A 23,214-nucleotide genomic window follows, 5' to 3' on the forward strand; every position below is an offset into this window, starting at 1 on the left:
GAAAGGAGAAAATGTGAAAGAATTGGTGAGAAAAAACTGCCATCAGAGAAGATGAAGGGAGAGGTTAAAAAGTTGACACCTGTAAAAATATTTGATCCCAGACTGAGAATGAGCTTAGTTTCTTCTGTTTTTCTTTGAAAAGTGTCTTTGAAGCCCTGTGAAAGAACACAAGCAGAGAGATCAGTGTGGCTGTGATCAAGGGATGTCAAGTGTTCTGCAACAGATTTTTAGACTGGTAAAAGGCCTGTTGTTTAAGACTGAATCTACCAGGGAACCAGGCTGAAGGTTTTTATTGGTGGCACAGCAGCTCAGTTACAGCTCAAAGTGTCTGCTAGGGAAAGTGACCTCTCCTCTGTGAAGTAAGGTGTAGACAAGAGGTTTGCATAGGTTAAGCGGTCGGCAGCAGGAGATAAAGGGAGGGTTAGGAAAGATGGCTGTGGTGGAAGAGATGAGTGTTTGGGTAGAATAGGAGGACGAGGAGGAGACAAGTTTCATTACTAGGGTTCCTCTTAGAGGGAATGTTATGAGGTCTACTCCTGGCTTGATTGAGGACCCTGACCACAGTTTGAGGAGGGTATCCTGTATCAATGAAGAAACATTATATTATTAGCGCTTTGTTGCAGAAGTCAACCTCAACACAACAAAATTAATCTATAGTAAGCGAAGGCAAAGCTTGGGGTGGTCCCGCACTATTTCTTTAATACCTACTGCATATGATCCGGAAAAATCACTAGGTTCAATTCAAACTACCCGAGTATGGGATTGGCCACTTTTATTTTTAGGTAATGCTTTGCTTATTTGTTGTTTTTTTTTTTTGGCTAAGTTCAGAAGCTTTTTGCAGGGTCTCATTGCTAAACTGTGACAAGAGGAAGCACAGATGTGCTAAATGCCATAAGGGCACACACTTATCTCTGTGGAAGCAGTTCAGATCCAGGCAGCATATCTATTTGTGTATCAGGGTGTTGCCACCGAGTTTCCTCTCGGCAACAAGTGAATTTTTTTTCCCCCCCTCGAGCAGGAAGACCTGCCCACCCTTCATTCAGATCCATAGGGTACTCTCAGCACACAGTGATTTGCCTAAAGATGATTAATGTTTCAAGACTTTCTCAGAATCAAACATTTCCACTGTTTCCCCCGGAAAAACATGTAAGAAGTGTTGTTTTTTTATTTATTTTTTTTTTGTAAAGACATTTGTTTCTGCCCAGCTTCAAGTAGACCTTGATATACTGTTGTATTCCTGGCAACAATGCTATGTTTACTGTAAAGGAAGACATTCGGTGCTTTAAAAAAGACATAAGTGTCTTTGATCTTTTTCAAAATAACTTTAAGTTCAGTGACTGGCCACAATAAACGTAAGATGCACTGGTCAATGGACTGGCGACTTGTCTGTATGTGTTCTGTATGTGTATTTAATTCTCATTCTTAAACAGGAAACTTTGGTATGTAATGACTTCTAACAAATATTAACTTACCTAACTAATAATGCCTCTTCCTCTTTTGCTAATGATTATCAAGAAATCCAAATTAACACATTATTTTCATCACAAAAAATAAACGATTGGATGCTGTTGCCTGGTCTGTCTCAATTTGATGATTGTAGTGCCTTTCGACATTGACATCATGGGACAAAACACGGCAATATATTTTTAAACATTAAGCAAACTGTGAGCCTCACAACTCCCTGCTGCCCATTAACATGTAAAGGCTATGAACTGTCTACATTGAAACAGCAACACCTCAAGTTCTGAATCAAATGACAAGCCCAAATAACACTGCAATTGTGACCCACTGGGCTGGCTACTTTGAGCAGCTGTTTAAAGCTGATCCTCCAGCCTGGATGTTGGGTATCTCTGGGTCCACGGTCCTTGAGGCTGATCCTCCAATTAGCTGTGAACCTCCCAGTCTCACTGACATTGCACAGGTGGTGAACCAGCTGAGGGTAGGGAAGGCTGCAGGGATCTGTGGTATCCGGGGTGAACTTCTCCAGGCTGGTGGTAAGGCTGTCCTCCTGGCATTGCAAGCAATCTTTGCTTCCATTTGGGAGACTGGCATCATCCCAACTGACTGGAAAACATGAGGCTGATCCTCCAATTAGCTGTGAACCCCCCAATCTCACTGAGATTGTACAGGTGGTGAACCAGCTAAGGGTAGGGAAGGCTGCAGGGATCTGTGGTATCCGGGGTGAACTTCTCCAGGCTGGTGGTAAGGCTGTTCTCCTGGCATTGCAAGCAATCTTTGCTTCCATTTGGGAGACTGGCATCATCCCAACTGACTGGAAAACAGGACTTGTTGTCTGTATCTGGAAAGGGTTAGGGTGATCACCTGAATTGAAGCAACTACAGGGGGATAACACTGCTCTTGGTGCCGGGTAAGGTCCTTGCTAAGGTCGTCCATGATCACTTGCTCACCTACCAGCGACCGGAGCAGTCTGGTTTTGCATCTAAGAAGTCTGCTATTGATGAATCGTAGCAATGATTAAGCATGGAGCTTAAATGCAAATATCAGCAGTTTCTTTTCAGCCTTTGTCGATTTTTGTAAAGCGTTTGACTCAGTTGATTAAGCCGCCCTGTGGGACATCCTGAGACTTCGCAGGATCCCCCTAAAGTTGCTGGATATCATGGCGGGCCTGTACACTGGTACTGTGAGTGCTGTGCAGAGTGGAGGCAGAACCTCTGCATTTTTCCCAGTTGATTCTGGTGTTCGTCAGGAGTGTGTTCTTGCTCCGACTCTGTTCAATGCTTGCATGGCGAGGTCATGAGGTCCAGCGGCTGTGGGGCATCTGTTGGTGAAGAGGGATTTACTGATCTTGACTTTGCTGACGATGCTGTGATCTTCATGGAGTTAATGGGGGCTCTGATCGGGGCTCTCGAGTGACTGAGTGAGGAGTCTGAGTGTCTGGGCTTGCGAGTGTCCTGATAAAAAACAAGATCCAGGCCTTTAGTGACATCTTGGGCACAGCTATCAGCAGTGTGTCTGTCTGCAGAGAGAGTTGAAAGGTTTACTTACCTTGGCAGTGACATTCATGTCTCTGGTGACTCTTCCTATGAAGTCAGTAGACGGATTGTGAGAGCATGGGGGGTCATGAGGTCACTGGAAAGGAGTGTGTGGTGTTCCTGATATCTTTGCAAAAGGACGAAGTCCAACTCTTTAGAGTTCTGGTGCTTCCTGTCTTGCTATGTGGTTCCAGTGACCTGAGACGAAGACTAGACTCCTTCGGCATTGTGTCTCTTTGGAGAATCCTTGGGTACTGCTGGTTTGACTTTGTGTACAAATCAGCAGTTGCTCATGGAGTCTCGAATGAGGCACATTTCCCGCATTGTGAGGGTTTGTCAGTTATGGTACTACGGCCATGTGGCTCACTTTCCCTGAAGGTCATTCGGCGCACAGGATCTTCATTGTTGAGGACCTGAGTGGCTGGATGAGGCCAAGGGGATACCCAAGTAACACCTGGCTGCAGCAGACAAAGGGTCATTACCAGGGGATGGGACTGGACCGCGTGTCTGCCTGGGGGGGTTGCCAACTGGGATCCCGAGCTATTTCATTGTGTGGTGGGTGTGGGAACGCGCTGTAGAGCTGCATGATCCCTGACCTGAGGCTGTTATATTCAGTAGTGGGTGAAGATTAAGATGTTGCTAATTCCCATCAGTGTAATGTCTTGTGCTCCAGGAATTCCTGATATTGAACAGCTTTTCAAACGGTAATGGGACTTTTCGCATCTCTTTCCTGGATTGTGCTGCATAGCATTAACCAGGAAAAACTCACACTAGAAGCTCAAATGCACGATTCACAGAAAGAAAATGCTTTAAATAAAGGGGCTAGGCCTTAAGTATCATGCTAAATTGGGAATTTCAGGATGGACATGCATACACACACCAAAGAGTATAGGGAACACTGCAGGGCCAATTGACCCAGGGGCACAGCCAGAAACAGGTGTGCAGCAGCTCAGCACAAAAACAATTTCACATACTATAAAAAGAAATCCTGTCCCCTGTCCTGATAGTCTACAATACATGATCTTCTTGAAAGATAATTTAAAGACCCGCAAGACGAAAGAGACCTGCCACGGTGTCTCTCACGGGAACATAGAACGAGAGTCTTGCAAGACACACCCTACTTACAAGCAATATCAGAAAAAAACAAATCAGTAGTGTAAAGGCAGTCACGCAGCACACACAGCTCCAGGGCTCTCAGTGCATATAAAGTGTATAAGGTCAATACGGTAGAAATCAATAGGGTAGAAATTAAATGAATAGGGTAGAAATGAAACGTTGATGATTAAACGAAGAAGAAAGAAAAGCGTGAAGAAAAGAGATCCAAAAGCGATGGAGAGAAAAAAATGCTAAAAAGAAAAACAATAATCTAGGTGTAAATTTAGAAAATAAGGAACGTGATGATCAGCCCGGAACAAGTGGAATGGAAAAAAAGCACGTCCAATCGGGCGCGGAGAAAAGAGACTCAAATGCGTTGGACAGAAAAAACAGCAAAAAGGAATAATTGAGGTGCAAATTCAGAAAATAAGGAAAGTAATTATCAGCCTGGAACAAGTGGAATTGAAAAAAAGCATGTCCAATCCGGCTCAGAATTAAAAGACAATGAATAAAAGAAAGCAGAACTTCATAAAGACGTTTACAAACGTTGACACTAAACACATGCAGAGCAGGTTAGAGACTATGAAACCAGTGAAATTAGAAAGGCTCAAAAAAAAAAAAAACATAAAACGGCGCTATACACATGTGGAGAAAGCTAAAGGATATGAAAGTAGGAAAATTAGAAAATATAAAAAAAGAAAGTAAAGATTGCAGTAGCGCAAACAAACAAACTGCCTCATTTAACTATGCACCAGTCAAACTTTGGTTTTGCACAATAATTACTACACTATTGCACCTTAACACTTAATTCTACCTTATTCACATAATTTTACTTATTTATTATGTTCTACTATACTGTTATATTTCAATCTATGACTTTTTGTTAATCTAACTGATATTCTTCTAACTTTGCACAGTTTTTGATAAGCGGATCAGGATGTATTTCACTGCGTGTTGTCCTGTATAACTATGCATGTGACAAATAAAGAATCTTGAGAATTTCAAAAACGGAGTTTACCGCACATGCATTTATTGGTTACTTTGTTCATGTATATATATTTATCTGTCTGCTTATTTAAAAAGCTACATTTACCCCAGGAGTCAAAAACGTTTTTTTTCTAGCCCTTGTACAAAAACCTAGACAAAAGCTGGAGTATCACCTTGGTAAACCCATGTACTTTTGGAACTGTGAGAGGAAAATAACACGACTTTACAGACAGGAGTCCAATGCAGAACTCTACTTACTTTGTTACTTTGTAAAAAAAAAAAAAATATTAACTGCTGATGATGTAGATCGTTTTGTCTGTGCTGAAATTCCAAACAGAGAAACCTATCCTGACCTCATTAAAAAGATTCAGCATATTAGGACTCGCAAGATTCCAAATATTGTTTTTACAGAAGTTCTGAAATAAAAGTGAAACTAATGAAATAGCAACAATTCAAAGAAAAAAAAATCTTAAAAGTGTGTATCCGGAAAACCAAACACGGGGGTTGGCGAGTGAAGCGAGCATGGGGCGAAGCCCCCTAGTATTACAAAAAGCAGTATTTATCCCAGATAAGATATTGGAGCTTATCATGGAGAAATCTGAAAAACAAATTGCTTAAGAAGACAAAGCTGCAAGTTGTTATAAACATTTCAATAATAAGTTAAATTACTAATGGAGGCGTATTACTTATTTTCCACAACATCTGGTATGGCTATGCCCCACTGGCTCTTAATGAAGAAATGCAACTGTTGTTTATAAAAAAAATGTGATATACTTGTCTTCTAACGTTCTACTTTCTTGCCAAAAGCACAACAGAGAACCAAACTTAAGGTGGAGCACAGGGAGTTTTACATGATAGTTGGTCTTAAGACTTAGTGAAATTAATAATAAAATAAAAAGTACAATTTGGATAAAGCTGCCGTCTGGCAGCATGGAGAACAGGGTCTTCACTGCGTGGAGTTTATATGTTCTCCCCATGTCTGTGTGGGTTTTCTCCAGGTCCTCCAGTTTACTCCCACGGTCCAAAGACATGCAGATCAGGTGCATTGGCAATTCCAAATTGGCTCTAGTTGTGTAATGTTGTGTGTGTTCACCCTACGATGGACTGACACCCTGACCAGGGTTTGCTCCTACCTTGCTCTAGCACCCCACCACAGCCTTGGTCTGGATTAAGCTAGTTAGATAGCTACACTTTGTGGTGAGCAGGGAAGCTGACAGGTTAAGCAAGTCCAGTGGAGCTTTGTGAAGAAGTAGGACATCCAAAGGGACAGTTAATGAGTGGACACTACAAAGCAGAATGGAGAGATCTTAGAAGGATGCAGTATTTGGAGAGACCAGAGACTGGGGGTAATGAAAAGTGTTATGCAAGAACCTGTAGGTCATGACAAGTTTTACAATGGATCCTAGCAGCAATAGGGAGTCAGTCATAATGATGAAGCAGAGCAACAGTGTTGGTGAAGCTTGGGAGGAAATACATCTGTGTATTCTAGATGAGCTGGGAAAGCTGAACAGCAGTTCCTGGAAATGCTGCCAGCAAAGACTTACAATAATCCAACTTAAAGAGAATGAACAAGAAGTTGGGTGGCTTAGACAGCATCATAACCTGTGGATGATACAGAACTGACTCAAATAAAAACATGTTGAATGAAGGGGAGATAATAGAGGTCACTAATTTCATTCCAAACGCTTGTCGACCGTGTCACGCACATTTACTGTTTAGGGTTTGCTGAATACAGAAATCTGCCTCACTTGAGGGTCTTCAGCAAAAAGACCTCGCTTGATGGGAGTTTTTTCACCTCCTGTTCAGTAGATGTAATGGCACGCTGATTAGCTGAAATGCATCTTTAACAGACAGACGCAGCTTTCAAACTCACAATTTCTCCCAATGTATCATGGTAACTATGAGCGACCGAGACCACATACGGCCTTGGCTCTGCATCATTCACTTTTACCACTAGCCTAGTGATTTCTTTGAATTCCAAACTATAATCTTACAGAATGATCTTTTGTTTGCAATGAGTTATATTAATTTTTAACACATGAAATGTATTCTCTGCACACATGTATACATTTAACAGGGATCTGTCAGGAGCCTTTCCAGACGTGCAGTTTATCCATCCTAGCCACAGGTTTGCTATCAGCCTAACAATACTGACAAGAGTACCATTGCTCTTTGGTGTTTAAATCATCATTCTTACTTTGAGCTACACCTAGAGTATATAAAAGTGTTGGACTGGTTTATAAATGTCATACTTGGTGAATGATCTAACTGTTTCCACCAACATTGAAGCCAAATTCATTCACAGCTGACTCCAGTTGGACATTTGAGAACTGGCTTAAGGTCATACCAAGTGCCACTGTGAAAAGCGTCCCATTTGTCTCAACTTCCTCTTCTTCAGGTTCCGGAAAGCTCGCTTGGATCTACGAAAGCTAAGAGATCGTGCCAGTGAAACGATTGACCTTTCAAAGGTGAGTAGAGCGGGTGTGGCAGCACCTTATTATCCTCTTTTGGGAATTGCAAGCATTGTGGGGCAAAATTTAAGCTAACGTCTACTTAAAAGAAGTCAAGCAACTGTGCAGAGAAATGTAATTTTTGGAGTTTGTAACTTTCTGTGTTAACATGAGGTGAAAAGGAAGACCCAGAGTGCTCGACCATATTGTGAAAAAAAAAGATTACTAATTTTAATGTTTGATCTCTGAGAACAATGGCACCATTGTTCAGTGCCACTGCCTCAGAGAGGTAGGGATGCGGAATGCACTTGTGCTCTTGTTTGCCAGCTTTATTTGGGTTCCTTCCCTATTGCTTCTGCTATGCAAGTTAGATTCATTAGTAACTATAAACCAATATGGTATAAGTGTGGGTATGTCGGTGATAAAACAACGTATCTCATCTGAGGTTGGTCCATGCCATGCTGTTACAAAAGATTCGAGCAAAGTGCAACTTTAGAAAATGGAGAGAGTACAAGTCTGACATTAGATGCACATTACAATAATTGTCTGGTTCTAAATGTTTTTGTGTTGAAACAAGTGCTTGTTACATGTGATTTTTTTTTTTTTTTTTAACTACCAGGTGGCTTCACCCCCTGCTCGCTTCGCTCACCAACCCCCCGGCCTGCGCTACATGCCAGCCACTTCGTGTCTCTGCCACTCGCATATGTGGATTTCACTTTCACCAAACAACAAATCCTTTCATTCTCGCAGATACGCCTCTTAAGTGGGAAGAAACACTACTTTTCCCTGATGGCAACACGAATTAGATGATCTACAAGTCTCCGACTTAAAGTTTAAATCCGAACAATATATTCGATCTGTTTTTCACTGTTCCATTATTTCTCCAAGTAATAATTTCCATTTGTTTGCACTAATGCGATCTTTACTATCATTTTTAGAGACTTTCGAATTTTAGTACTTCCGTTATCTCTAACCTGCTCTGCATGTGTATTGCGCCAACATTTTGGAATCCTTTACGACGTTCTACTTTGTCATCTACTCTTTGTCTTTTATTTCTGGCCCCGGCGTGGTTAAATCTCTTGGCACAAAGTATTGTCTCGTGGGACGTGAAGGTGTCTCTCTGAAAAAGTTACGTCTCGTCCCAGGATTTTTTTATAATAATAGAGAGATAATTGTTTGCTTTTTACACAATATTTACATATGTACTCCTTTTACTTTTTGGAGGCTCAGCCATAAGATGTTACATTGTGAATACATTTGCTACAATTTCAGTACTTCCACTACTGAGCACTTCAGTTTTTATGGAAATGCATGCAGTTTAATGTCTTCATGTTTCATAAAATCAAGGCATAGAACAAATAAACAATGGCAAATGAAAAAAAAGTCAAAGAGTCATTGATCAAATTTTTGCTTTATCAAAGTCACCACCTTTTGCTGATAAAACAGCAAAACTGTGAGAAACATTTGATTGATAAACCCAGTCACTCTGTGCAAGTCACCAACTCTGCCTGCAGCACAAGAGCACCAGACCATCATACTTTCTCCTCCTCGTTGGACACTTGCTGTCACACAATGAGGAACCATCCTTCAACCAACTCGACGGAGAACAAACATGAAGCGTGATCATCTACAGATTTCAAATTTTCATTTGTTGGTCCGTTAAGACTTTCTTCCAGTCTGCAGTAGTCCACAGCCCAGGTTAAACAGCCCTAATTTGCCTCTTTTAGGAATGGCTTCCTTACTGCCACTCAACTTGTCAGACCTACCGCACATAGTCTCCTCTTTGCTGTAGAAACTGAGACTTGGTTTTTTCAACCACACTTAAGCTGTGCTTGAAGCCGTTGTGCTGTGAGTCGCCTATCATGCAAGCTGGTGACCTTCAGAAACTTGTCTTTCTTCTGATTGTCTAGTAAGTTGGGACTGCCAGATCTCTTCCAATTGTAGTTTCTTCCGGTTTCCAATTGCCTTCGAATTGTGTGGGACAACGTTCTCACCGACTCTTTGATTTTATTTATTTATTGGCAATATCTCTAAATGAAAGGCCTACACTTCTAAGGATAATAATGCTTTGTCTCGTTTCATTTGTTAAATGCTGTTTTCTTGCTGTTACAAGGGGGCTCCGCCCCCTGCTCGCTTCGCTCTCCTACCCCCGGCGTTTTGAACCCGTGCCCGCCGGGCAGCCACGTGTGAGGATGACGCACGTTTAATACAGAGCGTTCGCCTGTGTCACTCTGGGGCCCCCCACTGTTAATACGGAGCACCGTCCGTACTATTATGCGGTGCATTGTGGACTACTGCGGACCCCGTAGTGTTTCCCGTTTCAATTTGTATCTCGGTCAGTTGAGCTTTTATTTTTGAAGCTTTTGAATTCCGGTCTTCATTATGTGTAACCTGATGTCCATGAGTTTGGCTCCCTCGTTTAACCTGTTTATGATGTTTTACTGTGCTTTCTACTCTGTCTTTCACTCTGGGTCTCCCCACTGTTACTACGAAGCTCTTTCCGAACCATTATGCGGTGCATTGTGGAGCACTGCGGACTCTGTAGTGTTTCCCGTTTCACTTCGTATCTCATTTAGTCGAGCTCTTTCTTTTTGGAGCAGTGCCTGCCTGGTCTGCGGCATTTCAGACGCACGTTGTAGGCGCCTGCGTTCATTAATTATATCCAGGCAGGCGCGTGTTTGTATCTCGGTCACTCGAGCTGTGTTGTGTTGAATCCATGCCTGCTTTGCCTACGCAGTTTGAGACGCGCGTTGTAGGGTGCGTGGTGTGGACGTTTAACTGTCGTTGTTTCTGCCTTTATATTCTGTATCTCGGTGTGCATGTGTTTCGTGCCTAGGTTTTTTTGAAGCTGTTGCATTCCAGTTTTCATCATCTGTAACCCGCTCTCCATGTGTTCGTCCCCGTTCTTTAATCCCTTTATAAAGTTTTACTTTGTTTCCTACTCTGTGTTTTATTTCTGACCTCGCTTTATCCTGCTTGTGGCATGTCAGACGGTTCGTAGTCTCTCTCGTTTTACTCTGGGGAGGGGTTCTGTAACCTGCTCTCCATGTGTTTGTCCCTGTTCTTTAACCTCTTTATGACGTTTTACTTTGTTTCCTACTCTGACAGTTCGTAGTTGTTTTGCTCTGGTGCGGGGGGGGGGGGGGGCGGGGGGGGTTATGGCTTTGTGCGGCGCCTGCGCACGTGCATAGTCTCTCCCGTTTCACTCTGGGGGGGAGGCTTTGTGTGGCACTTGTGCACTATGTCTTTTGCGTCCACAGGCAGGTCCCTGCATCCATATCCGGTTTACCATTCTCGTTTAGTAATATGGATCACTGGACTAATGTCCAAGTAGTATGTCAGAGGGTGGAGTAACACAGTCTTTTCCAACTCTCCTTCAACACAGACAGAAGGTTTAAAAAGTGAGCAATAGAATTTAGGACACCTGTGCAAATTGCAGACTTCAGCTTGCCACAGAACAGGTGTAGCTTGTGACCTATTAGTTGTTCCCCGAAGAAGGCTGTGACGATGCGGGTTTGCTCCATGCTCCTTCTGGGAGCCCTTGAACCCGACACAGTCGGTAATGTCACCGATGAGCTAGGCAGTGAGGCACAACATAGCAAGGGGATGGTGCAAAAAGTGCAAAGTGCTTTTATTTAAAACCAACAAAACAAGTGTTCAAATAAATAGTGCAGTGCTTTAAAATCATCAAATAAATAATCCATAAAAACGAGTGATAAGTGGAGGTTAAAATTCAATAGAAAAACAAAATCCTTTAAAAACAATGAGGTTAAAATAACGGCTGGAGGCAGTTTCTTCAAAACACAAAGCCTGGTGCCTTTCTTTTACTAGTGACTCCCCTGCTTCTCCCGTCCAGGCTATGCACCAGGGGAGCCACCCTACCTGCAGCTGACCTTCTCTCTGACTTCTCCGGCTGGTCCGTTCACCTCACCGATCCCTGGCTCCGGTAGGCTTCACTAAACCGTGACTTGGGCTCCCCAGCGACCAGGGCGCTAACGCTGGGGCTTTCACGTCCCAAGTCCCAACTCCCGCCTCCTTCTGCGGTGAGCCATCCTTCTTCCGGACACTCCTGCTCTTCATAATGCTCAGCGGGAGCGACCACAATCGACTGCTCCTCGGGTGCTGGCCAAACACTCAGGCTCACTGCTCAGCTGCCCGCGAGCCTGCGTTCGCTCGTTCACTCACTCTTGCATCGGCTTTCCTCTCCCTCCTTCCTGCCTTCTTCCTCACTCATAACCTCTGTCCTTTTTTTCTTCTTTTCCTTTTTTTCCCCCTGCTAGCCACCTCACGCTTCTATTTATTAAGAGGACGTGGATCAGGTGTGGCAATCAGCCCTCAGTGGATCAGGTGTGGCAATCAGCAGCTCCCGGCAACAATTACGGATGCGGACGACTCCTCACCTGTGTACTTAAGCGCGGGCCTCCTGCATCACGAACTTCCCCAGGGACCGATCTGCCACACTACCATGCCCCCTTTCTAAGTCGCGAAGTTGGCGATTATTTATTTAAAAAGTGGCCTTTAACATGAGCTGTGGACCTGCTACACCACAAAGGCCCTTTTCTAATATTGTGATATTTCCTTTTTTTCCCCAATGTTTGCTAACCTAAATGTTAAATTTGACCCTCTGGCAGTTTAGTGCTTACCTCTTCACCATTTCAGTTCATTTGTTGCATTTCACGGATTAAATCTGAAGGAAAACTTGAAAAACTGAGGTGTTCTAAAACTTCTGACTGGTACTGAATGTAACTAAGAAACTTTGATTTCAGAAATATATCTGAAGCAACTTTCTAAGCCTATTTAGATTCTGGACCTGTACACATTTCATGCTCAAAGTAAATACTATACAGAGGCCAAAAATTCAGGGGGATTGTATTGTTGCTCATTAGCTAGAAGAACTTGCATTGACGGTTTATCTCGTAGTGGCCTAGCAACACCGGCCCTGGATTTCAATCCACACGAGTTCAGATCACACATCTGGTTCACTCTGTGACCATCAGCAGAAGGATTGTACAAGTAGCCTCAGTCAATCTTCATGCCATATTTTAGTGCCCACCATATATGAATCATCAGTATCCCAGACAGTGCAGCTTGGTGCAAAGTGCAGAAGTGACAGCTCAGAATCACACGATGAGCCTGTAGAGGAATGTGATCCTGCACAAACAGAGCCACTGTCACAGATGAAAAAGGAATTGGAAAAAATACACAAACATCCATTTTCACAGCCCTTGTTATTTATTATATACAGTGGAATCTCGGGTCACGACCGTAATTTGTTCCAAAACTCTGGTCGCAATCTGATTTGGTCGTGACCCAAAGTAATTTCCCTCATAAGATCGAATGTAAATACAATTAATCCGTTCCGGACCGTACGATCTGTATGTAAATATATATATATATATATATATACACATTTTTAAAGATGTTTAAGCACAAAAATAATTACTGTATAGGCCTACCATAGAATGCACAGTGTAATAGTAAACTAAATGTAAAAACGTTGAATAACACTGAGAAAAACTTGAACAGAGAAAACTAACATTGCAGGAGTTCACGCTAACAGCCTTACGAACCGCTTGCTGTAAACACTTTTTTTTAATGAGTTTTAAGCACAGGGAAAAAAATGAACATTTGAAAAATCCTTAATTTATACAAAAACTAACCATAAACAACCAAGAAAACTAACCTTGCATGAGTCGAGCTCTGGCATGAAGCTGGGTGGTGAGGAGGTTACAGTTTTGAGGTAGAGTCCTTCTGCGCGATGCACGTCTGACCGAGAACAATGTACTACAGGGAGACACTGAACACGTGCGGAAATCATCGGCGTGTACGAACTGGAAGGGAAACGAAATAGCGAACAAAAAGTTCACAGCGAAAGCATGCACGTCTGACCGAGAACAATGCAACACGTGCGGAAATCATCTGCGCGTACAAACTGGAAGGGAAACTGGCGTATTCGTGAACCGAGTGTGTGGTTGTGAACAGATGCAAAAGTTTAGCAAACGTTTTTGGTCGTAACCCGATTTGTATGTGTTCAGAGACATTCGTGATCCGAGGTTCCACTGTACCTTGAATAAATGGCAAGAGTTAATGATGGGTGGGACACCACTCCTTTGCAGGACACATTCATGCATATGTCCCTAATGCGGTAAGATTAAGAGAAAACTTGATTACTCGAAAGAAAACCCGTATAGAGGCAGAAAGAATGTGCAAATCTACATAAAGTGAGGCTGCGACACCCAAAAAGTACATATACACACAAACAGAGAATATATGGAAATGAACAAAAGCTAATGATTGTCCACTTACACTGGGGCCAAAAATATATTTAAAGCAACAGCAATACACAGTAATTATAGACACGGATTAGAGCGGCACATTAAACCTCCAGGGGCAAACTGCCATGCTGTGTAGTGATGTGATGCAGTGTTTGTTTTACAACAGCTCCAGATGATCATGTGCGATCTCGATGCCAACTGGAAATCCTCTTACAAAGTGCTTGAACATCGCATAGACTCCATGGAGAAGAAGATAGATGATTTAGGAAAAGCCTTCCAGAACACGTCGCTGCTGATGGCTTCAATGATCCAGCAATGGCCAGCACCGGGAATGAACAGAGACACCGACATACTTTAGGATATCCCAGGTGAGCACACGTCAATCATGCCAAGGAAGCATTCTAGTCAATAGCATTGTAATTCAGAGTCAAAAGATGTTCGTTCCCCTACTGAGGGGCTTGTTGCACATATGAACCTTGCTGATTTTATGACTAAACCACACTGGTGCATTCACTCACTTCTAAGGAGAAGAATTACAAGACAACATAATTTAAGGTATGTGTGGTTGTGGGTGCGTAAGGCAGGGTCAAGCACGGGTAAAACGCTTGCCAAAAGAAATCTCTCAGTCCAAAAGTTTGTTTTAAAAGATTTAGTGAAAATTCAAAGCAAATAGTCCACTCAAGAATAAAGAAAAAGGGTTATTACACAAGTAGAATTAAAAAAAAAAAGGGAAAAAGTGTTTCTTCTATAAACTTATCTTTTCTTGCCAAACCTCAGTTGTTTCTATACTTAAAGATGCTTTATTTCATCTTCAGTACTTTCTAACGTACAGCACTGCACGTTAATTTTCATAATATTGAGCACGCAAGGCACGCTTTAAAAACGTGTGCCCTCCATGTCTTACACACAGCAAGGCAGGTTACTAACTGAGACTATTCTATAGTCAGAGGGGCAAAAAGGAGTTAGAATATACCAATTCAATTCAACTTGTGGGGGTTATAAGAACCTCCCATAGACTATACAGTAATATTTAGGCAAACATTTAATATAACTTAAATAACTAGCAAATGGCTCTTACAGTATGCTTCAATCAACTGTATCATGTCTGCCACCTAGTGGCAAGATTAAATATTCTAGGTGGTACCAACTGACTTGCCTAAGACGACAGATAACAAATAAATAACATTTTCCAAACCCATTTATACAATTTAATGCTGCAATTAGCCAAAAGCTGTCCTGGGTAATTCAAGAAACAGCATAGGACAATCGTCCGTCACTGAGCCCACTCTCATACACATCCAAATTCACACTGGCCCAATATGAAATCATCATCCATGAAGTTAAGTTGTTTAAGGATGTCGGAGAAAACTGGAGTATCCATCCATCCATCCATTTTCCAACTCGCAGAATCCGAACACAGGGTCATGGGGGGTCTGCTGGAGCCAATCCCAGCCAACACAGGGCACAAGGCAGGAACCAATCCCGGGCAGGGTGCCAACCCAATGCAGGATGAAAACTGGAGTATCCTGAGGAAAACCACTCAGATACATAAACAGGGTGCTGACTCCACACACATAACAACAGGGCACAGGATTCAAACCCAGGACACTGGACTTCCAATTACACCTCTGTGCCCCCCATGACTAAGACTCCTGTCAGCAACACTAGGCAGTGAGCACTAAACTTGTATTCTTGGGTAATGGCACTGTCTCGGTACTTGGGCCAAATATATTTCTCTTCAAAAAAAGCATTTTGTGTCACAGATATCTGTGAATCATCTGTCTAAAGACTTGGCTACGCTGTTGAGTCCCGATTAGTGCGGGCATACTGATTTATTACTGTTGTGAATAGCACTATTAAGCTTTACTGGACTGTTGTTTAATCGCCTTCTAAACTGTGTTAACCTGCACATTTCTCTCTTTAAGTCAAAAAAAACAAAAAAACACAGACCATACAGAAAAGGTAGCTGTGTAAGTGCAACAATACAGTACAGAAACTACCGTCACACAGATCTAGAGCTGAAATATCAACGGTATCATTGTATTTATTAAATACGTATACAAGTGAGTGTAAGCAGCTGCAACACAAGAGAAGACCTGCAGAATTACATGAGTGACACGTGGCACGTGCTGCAAGTGAGTTTGTTACTTCCTGGTGCAATCAATGATTTTTTCCACTGGTCCCATTTATTTCATGTACCGTCATGTTTATCGTAAAGTGCTAAACTGAAAAACTTGTGACTGATGGAAACAAGAATGGGAGAAGTTAATTTTATAGAAATGGGCAGCAGCGCCACTCCAGTCGTCTTCAAAACAAAACCAAAAAATTAAAGTCTGTAAAAGATTAAAAAAAAAAAAAAAGAGGAGGATGCATGGGAAACTCAAAAATGCTTCAAACCAGGACATCACATTTCAGACATCTTTTATATGCACCAACAAAGGTCTTTCGTTATTTGGTTGTGTCCATGCCAGGCTCAATACCAGCCCACAAGAGACTGCTCCTGTCTTTGTTTACACATACAGTCAGCTCCAGAAACACTGGCACCCTGCATGAAAAATTGTCATGAGGTCACTGGAAAGGGGTGTGTGGCACTCCTGATATCTGCAAAAGGACGAAGGTCCAAGTCTTTAGAGTCCTGGTGCTTCCTGATTTCCTGCGAGACATGGACTCTATCTAGTGACCTGAGACGAAGACTGGACTCCTTTAGTACTGCGTCTCTTCGGAGAATCCTTGGGTACCACTGGTTTGACTTTGTGCTCACAGAGTCCCGAATGAGGCACATTACCTGCATTGTGAGGGAGCGTCAGTTACAGCACTACGGCCATGTGGCGTGATTCACAGAGCGTGATCCGGCTCACAGTACTAATTGTTGAGGGTCTGACCGGCTGGACCAGGCCAAGGGAATGTCCACGTAACACCTGGCTATGGCAGATAGAGGGTCATTTCTGGAGGGTGGGACTGAACTGCGTGTCTGCCTGGGGTGTTGCCAACCGGGATCCTGAGCTGTTTTGTTGTGTCTTGGGTGCAGCAATGCACTGTACCAGTGTGTGCTCCCCAACTTGACCTGACCATGAAAAATTGCAATACATAAAAGGGACAACACATGCAATGAGTGATATTTTGTGCTTAAATAATTGGGTAAGCTTCATGCTTTTATTGTCAAACAGATGTCTGGAACAAAATTAAGTTTTCCTTTAGTAACACAAATTTTCATAATTAAAGCAGATCCTAAACATCAGTATTTGGTGGAGCTTCCCCTGACGTGAATGACAGCACTCAGCCTCTTTCTGTAGTGTTAAACAAGACTGGATGAACACTTGTGGAGGGATCTTGGACCACTCTTCCATGCACAACATTTCCAAATCATGGAGATTCTTGGGGTTTCTCTTGTGAACTGCTCTCTTCAAAGGAGAACACAGATTTTCAATTGGGTTCAAATCTGGAGACCATTGCAAAACTTTGACTCTGTGTTTCTGCAACCAGTTTGTTGTTGATTTTGATGTGTGCTTCGGGTCATTGTCTTGGTGGAAGACCCAATCACCGCCCAGTTTCAGCCTTCTGACCAAGGCAGTCAGTTTTTAGGCTAAAATGTTCTGGTATTTAACAAGAGCCACCACCATATTTTACCATGGATATGAGGTACCCTGCTCTGTATTTAGTTCCATTTTTTCACCAAACATGGCCATGGTGCACATAGCCAAAAAGCTCAATTTTTGTCTCATTTGACCACAACACACAATTCCAGGCGTATCTCCAATGTTGCCTGGCAAAGTTGAGACACTGCAATTTGCATCTTGGACTCAGGGGAGGCTTCTTCTGTGCCACTCATCCATAAAGCTTCTGGTCATGGAGGTGTCATCTCACAGATGACTTTAAAACAGTGAATCCTTAAGATTCAACTAAACTTTGCAGTTGTAACCCTGTGATCTTTGGGCTCCTCTTTGGGTGTCTTAGCATGGAAACAACATGAAGATTATTCTGTTCCTGGAACATTTTCAAACTTGTGCTTACTGGTACAGTAATTTGTAATAAATGGCTAGTTTATCTATGCAGCTCAACATTTTTTTCTCATTTGAGTTGAGAGCACTTTAGTTTTACCCAAGTTGATGGATGTCAGAAAGATTTTACCCGTGTGTTACCTCATATACATACCCCAGTGAAACAGGAAATGGCCACAGACAATGGTTCCTACACACCAAAAGTTCCTAGACACTAAAGGCAACATAAAGAAACATTTTTCCCCAAAAGATGCAAAATTTATTTGCTCTTATTTATAGTATTCTTCAAGGGTGCCAATAATTTTGCCACATACGTTTTTGACAAATTGTATTATGTGATATCATCTAGTGTTGAATTCTGCTCTGTACTTGTAATATTTCTATTGCACTAGTATATTGTATTATATGTGTGTTCTGTTCTGTGTATCGTGTTGTATTAACCCCCTTTTTTTGACACCCACTGCATGCCCAAACTACCTGGAGAGGGGTCTCTCTTTGAACTGCCTATCCTAAGGTTTTTTCCATTTTTTTTCCCTACAAGGGTTTTTTTTTGGGGTTTCTTTGCCTTCTTAGAGAGTCAAGAGTGGGGGGGGGGGTGGTGCTGTCAAAGCCCATTGCGGCACTTCTGGTGCGGTTTTGGGCTATACAAAAATATTCTAAAGATATTAACAATGCTTTTACAAGAATTGTTTTTATCAAATAAATAGCCAACATATTCCTCCAAATATGAGGAATTTTTGAATCATTGTATGTATTATCTATTTTAAAGGAATGTTTTTGTTCACTTTTTTTGAGGGGTGCCACTATTTTGGGAGTTGACTGCAGATTACTCCTATGTGTAAGACACAATCGGTATTGTAGCCTTTTTGCCAAAATAAGGGTACACACTACATGTCTAGAAATCGTTCAGATAACAGTAAATCATTGTTCTGACCACAGTGAAACAGGAGCTGGGCTTTAAATATGTCTGCCTAGCGTGTTAAATCAATGCATTCGAATTTGATCAGCACCAGGCCCTTCCACCTCGGCTCTTTTCCATGTCTCTCCTTACAATCAACTTAGGATAAGATGTCCTTAAAATGCCTCATGCAATACACACCTCCTATCCCCTGATGGCACTGCTATGGCACATCTGAAACTTACATTCCAATGATTAAACCTAAGAATATTAGGACCTTGAACGTTTTTGAATGCAGATGTTGTGAGGTTCCTGCCTTGCGCCCTGTGTTGGCTGGGATTGGCTCCGGCAGACCCCCGTGACCCTGTGTTAGGATAAAGCAGGTTGGATAATGGATGGATGGATGTTGTGAGGGGTATTACTTCACCATCTTCATATTATGGTGGCAAACGTATGAGCCTGTACTCGGGGTAAAGCACCAGACAAGAATACATTGAACTGAAGCTTAGGGATTCTTTAAAAACAGACAGATAAACTAAACGTTTACTGGTGTACTGTACTGTTATCTTACAATGCACATGAAACTTAAGGGGGCTCTACTTATACATTTTTTTTGGAGTTAAATAGTTGACAATTCTACTGACAATGAATGTTACCATTCTGTAAAATTCATAAAACTCTACTAAAGAATTACTGGATTTGTCATTTAATTAGATTACTGTGTCTTCCTTCATCCTAGGAAATGTCTATGAAGACAGTTGGACTGTTTGGACCAAATCTGCTGCAGTTCTTCATGCCAGCACTAGGAGGCAGACAGAACATGGGAGAAAGGCAGTGCGCCTTTCAACTCTTCTTCCAGGAAAAATGCGTGAGAAGTCTTAGTGCGAGTTTAAGGATAGGATGGCCTGTCCACACGCTGCAAACAGTATACATCAGGATACCGTGTCACATGCCCCCCCTATCAGCGTTTACTGCAGCAACAAAAGGTGGACATCCAAAAAGAATTTTAAAATGGACAAGCAAGAATTTGGCTACCAACAATAACGACATTCAGGATAAAATTATTTGGGAATACTCACTACATATTTTAATCTGTCACTAATGGACTGTTTACTGATGTAAACGAAGAACAATCCCAACTTTTTAAATGCCTCAGCAGTGCTAAACTCCTTTGCAGCCTTAGAATGATTTAAAAAATATAAAGCCCACTCCATAACTGGAGTGCAATAATAATAATAATAAAAAAAGAAATTCCCACTCTGTACTGCAAAAAAAGGAAAGGGGAAAGCGGACAATCACTAAAGAAAAATAAGTGACTTTTGAAAAACAAAAATGGTTTGTAACCACCGAGTTCAGGAGAAGAACACGGAGGAAGCCAAATGTTACCCACTACAGCCAGTCTCCTTAAAACTTGAATCACAATATGTACTTCTTAAAAGTTTGGCAGTGGGGTTTTCACGGTGGTTGAACAACAAGTACAACTGAAGTCTTGAGGGATGGCTTTATGAGCCAACTCAGGAATATGCCACCCTCACCCTCCAGTTTCAGAATGCAACTGAAACAAGGACGCACCGACGGCAGCGCGCCATTTCACTATTGCTTCCCAAACAGCGACTTGCCAGGTCCAGAGTTCTTTAGGGCACATGGAAGCTGCACCACAGATCTGTTGTAATGTATCTCTGTCATCATGAGCCCTTTCAGAAAGTCCTGGCACTAGAGAGTTAGTTATAAATATTCATATTTAAAAGCAGAAGGAAGTTGCGTTTGACAGTATGCTTAAAAGACAGCAAAAGCAAAACCTTCAGATCAGTTAGAAAAGCCTTTTCCTCCGTTACAATATTCATAACAATTCTCTAGTGGAATTAGTTTGAACTCTATCAGGGCGGGAGTCGACTTGTGTCGACACATAGGGTTGAGGTGGATGTTGCTGGGGCAGAGGACAGTAATCGGCTGTAAACGTTGACAAAACAGCCTGTTACGTTATAGTTTGGCAGTATGTGCTATGCTGGTGCCGCGATTTCAGGCGTCTGTTGCTGCATATTGTGACCGCTGTTGCAAAGACAGCTCATCAAAAATGGCTGCCACAGCATGCCCAGTATGCAGCAACAGACGCCTGAAATTGCGGCATCAGTGTAACACAATGTGGCGTTTAACGTTATCATAACTTGCAGTACTATGCAGTGTAATAGGTATATGAATTCACATCGTGTAGAGCAGGGGTGTCGAACTCCGGGCCTGGAGGGCCGCAGTGGCTGCAGGTTTTCATTCACACTCTTTTCCTAATCAGTGACCAGTTTTCACTGATAATTAACTTCTTTTCCCTTCATTTTAATAGCCCTGTTTTTAAGGACTCAGTCCACTGAATTGATTCTTTTCTTCATTAAATGGCAGCCAAACAGAAATGAGACGTGAAACGAGCCAACAGATGAGCAGCTAAACTAGGGCTTCAAACTCCTGCCAGTCTCTTAACGAGAATCTAATTCTTGCTGTTAATTAAACCAATTATTTAATTCCACGGCTTGTTGCTGCTCTCATTCTGCCACGGCAGACATTTCCAAAACTGTTGATTTTCTGTTTTTTCTAAGAACGCCGTCGAGATGTTTTGGTGACTTCGGAGATCAACCTTACTGAGACCTTCACCTTTCTTTATGTTCAGATAATGTGGTTAGCTGGTGATGTGGCAGCTTGTTTTGTGCCTCATTATTGTTTCTTTTTCCTTAATGAGGAGCCAAAGAACTATGGGGTCTGAGTCAAGGGAATTAAAACAAAGGCAAAAGAAGTTAATTAGCAGCAAAAACGGGTCACTAATGAAGAAGATGGAATTAGAATGAAAATCTGCAGCCATTGCGGCCTTCCAGGACTGGCGTTTGACACCCCTGGTGTAGAGGCTCACGGAACTTAAAACACAGGGACGTCTGTCATAAATAAATATTTTAGGTGTGAAACCATTGTTTTGTGTGCTGTTCAGAAAACAGTTTTTTTGGGGAAAAATATTCAGCCTTGGGCCAAAATGGAAAAAAAAAAATTAACCCTCAAAGAGTTGAAAACTAATTAAAAATGAAAAGCGCAGGTATACAAGTTTCCAGCAACCTTCATCTCCAAAGTCTTTTGGAACCACTATGGCCATTTTATTCTTCCAAAAAACGCCTTAACTTGGACGTGACCTTAAATGCTGCACTGCTGTAATATCATTCATCATTTTCCACTGGCAGCACCAGTTCCATAAAGTGACAGTGGCTGCCAAAGTTGCCGTTTACTTAGATGGTCAGGTCACTTGTGTGCCCGGTATGCAGCAGCACTGAGACTTGAAGGGCCCAGGCTCAGTGACGGGTAAGGCGCACACACACAGCAAAAGGTTTGACAAACGTGATCTCTGTTACAGCACATTAATAAATACAGAAAGGTTTCAGACTGCAAACTGCTTTATAAGATCAGTAAAGTATAACTAACTGCCTTCATATTTCTAGAACGCGAGCATTGGTGTGTTAACTGCCTTGCTTAGGGGGTCATGCAGTGAGTCAGTGGTTTGGCTTGAACTGAAAACCTTGTGCTTTAGGGCCTTTGACACTTGCTGCACTCCATCTTCATTGTCTTCCGAACAAAGTACTTTTTGCTAATGGCACGACTGCTTACCAGGCGAGCAGATTTACGGCTCTCTTGAAAGGCTTGAGTAAGACAGTCGAAGAGAAATAACAGTAGACTTGCTCTGCTATTTGGCACAGGACTCTCTGACATCAAGAAGTGGAACTGCTGATGAGCATGCAGGCGAAGAAGATAATGAACGAGTGACGACTCTTTAGGACACTATTTTCTCGTCTGCACTTTTTTTTTGACATTTTAAAGTAAAACCACTGCAGGACAATAAACAGAATGGAATTTCCAAACGAAACTGTGCCTAACCCCAACTACAATATGGAGTCCATCCCCAGATGCCATTCTTGCATCAGAGACTAAACCCTGGACTGGACACAAGACGACAATTATACACACTACACTACCTACCGTTTACGGGAGCAACGGGACAGGACTTGAAAACTTCTCACACACAGAGTGTGACCAGGCCGGGCCGGGAACTGAATCCAGATCTTCATCATGTGGGAGCACCGGACAACCAAAAGAAAAAAAGAGAAATAATGAAATGCAAAGGAAATTTATTACCAGAGCTCTCTTCATCTTCAAAACATTTCTTACATGTTTACGAATGGAAGGAAGCCAATTCTTTAAATAATGAACTCGGTTTAAGATTAACAGTGACTGATTAAATACAAAAAGGGTTGGAAAAAATAAAAATAAAAAAATAACAGCCGTTCTCTAGGAGTAAGTTTATTAGCTATTGCTATACTCTTTATGAAGGAAAAAAAAAAACACATGTGGCTATTTGGTTCAGTTATTTTATGATTTGCTTAAAACAGGGGTCCTCAATCACGGTCCTGGTGGGCCGCAGTGGCTGCAGGTTTTTGCTCCAACCCAATTACTTAATAAGATAGATAGATATATCTTTATTGTCATTGTCACTTT

At 42.1% G+C, this 23,214-nt stretch overlaps 1 protein-coding gene across 1 annotated transcript in view; it reads left to right on the forward strand.

The window, feature by feature from the left end:
- The window catches only part of kcnn4 (potassium intermediate/small conductance calcium-activated channel, subfamily N, member 4), a 167,773-nt gene extending 144,776 nt beyond the window's left edge, over positions 1-22,997 (forward strand). The window contains exons 7-9 of the mRNA XM_028822429.2: positions 7,474-7,543; positions 13,967-14,168; positions 19,436-22,997. Of these exons, the coding sequence (XP_028678262.1) occupies positions 7,474-7,543; positions 13,967-14,158 (262 nt within the window). The 3' untranslated portion in view covers positions 14,159-14,168; positions 19,436-22,997. The remainder of the gene's footprint in view (positions 1-7,473; positions 7,544-13,966; positions 14,169-19,435) is intronic.
- The last annotated feature ends 217 nt before the right edge of the window (positions 22,998-23,214 follow it).

This window comes from Erpetoichthys calabaricus, chromosome 17 (genome assembly GCF_900747795.2).
Source record: "Erpetoichthys calabaricus chromosome 17, fErpCal1.3, whole genome shotgun sequence".
In the NCBI taxonomy this organism is placed as follows: Eukaryota; Metazoa; Chordata; class Cladistia; order Polypteriformes; family Polypteridae; genus Erpetoichthys; species Erpetoichthys calabaricus.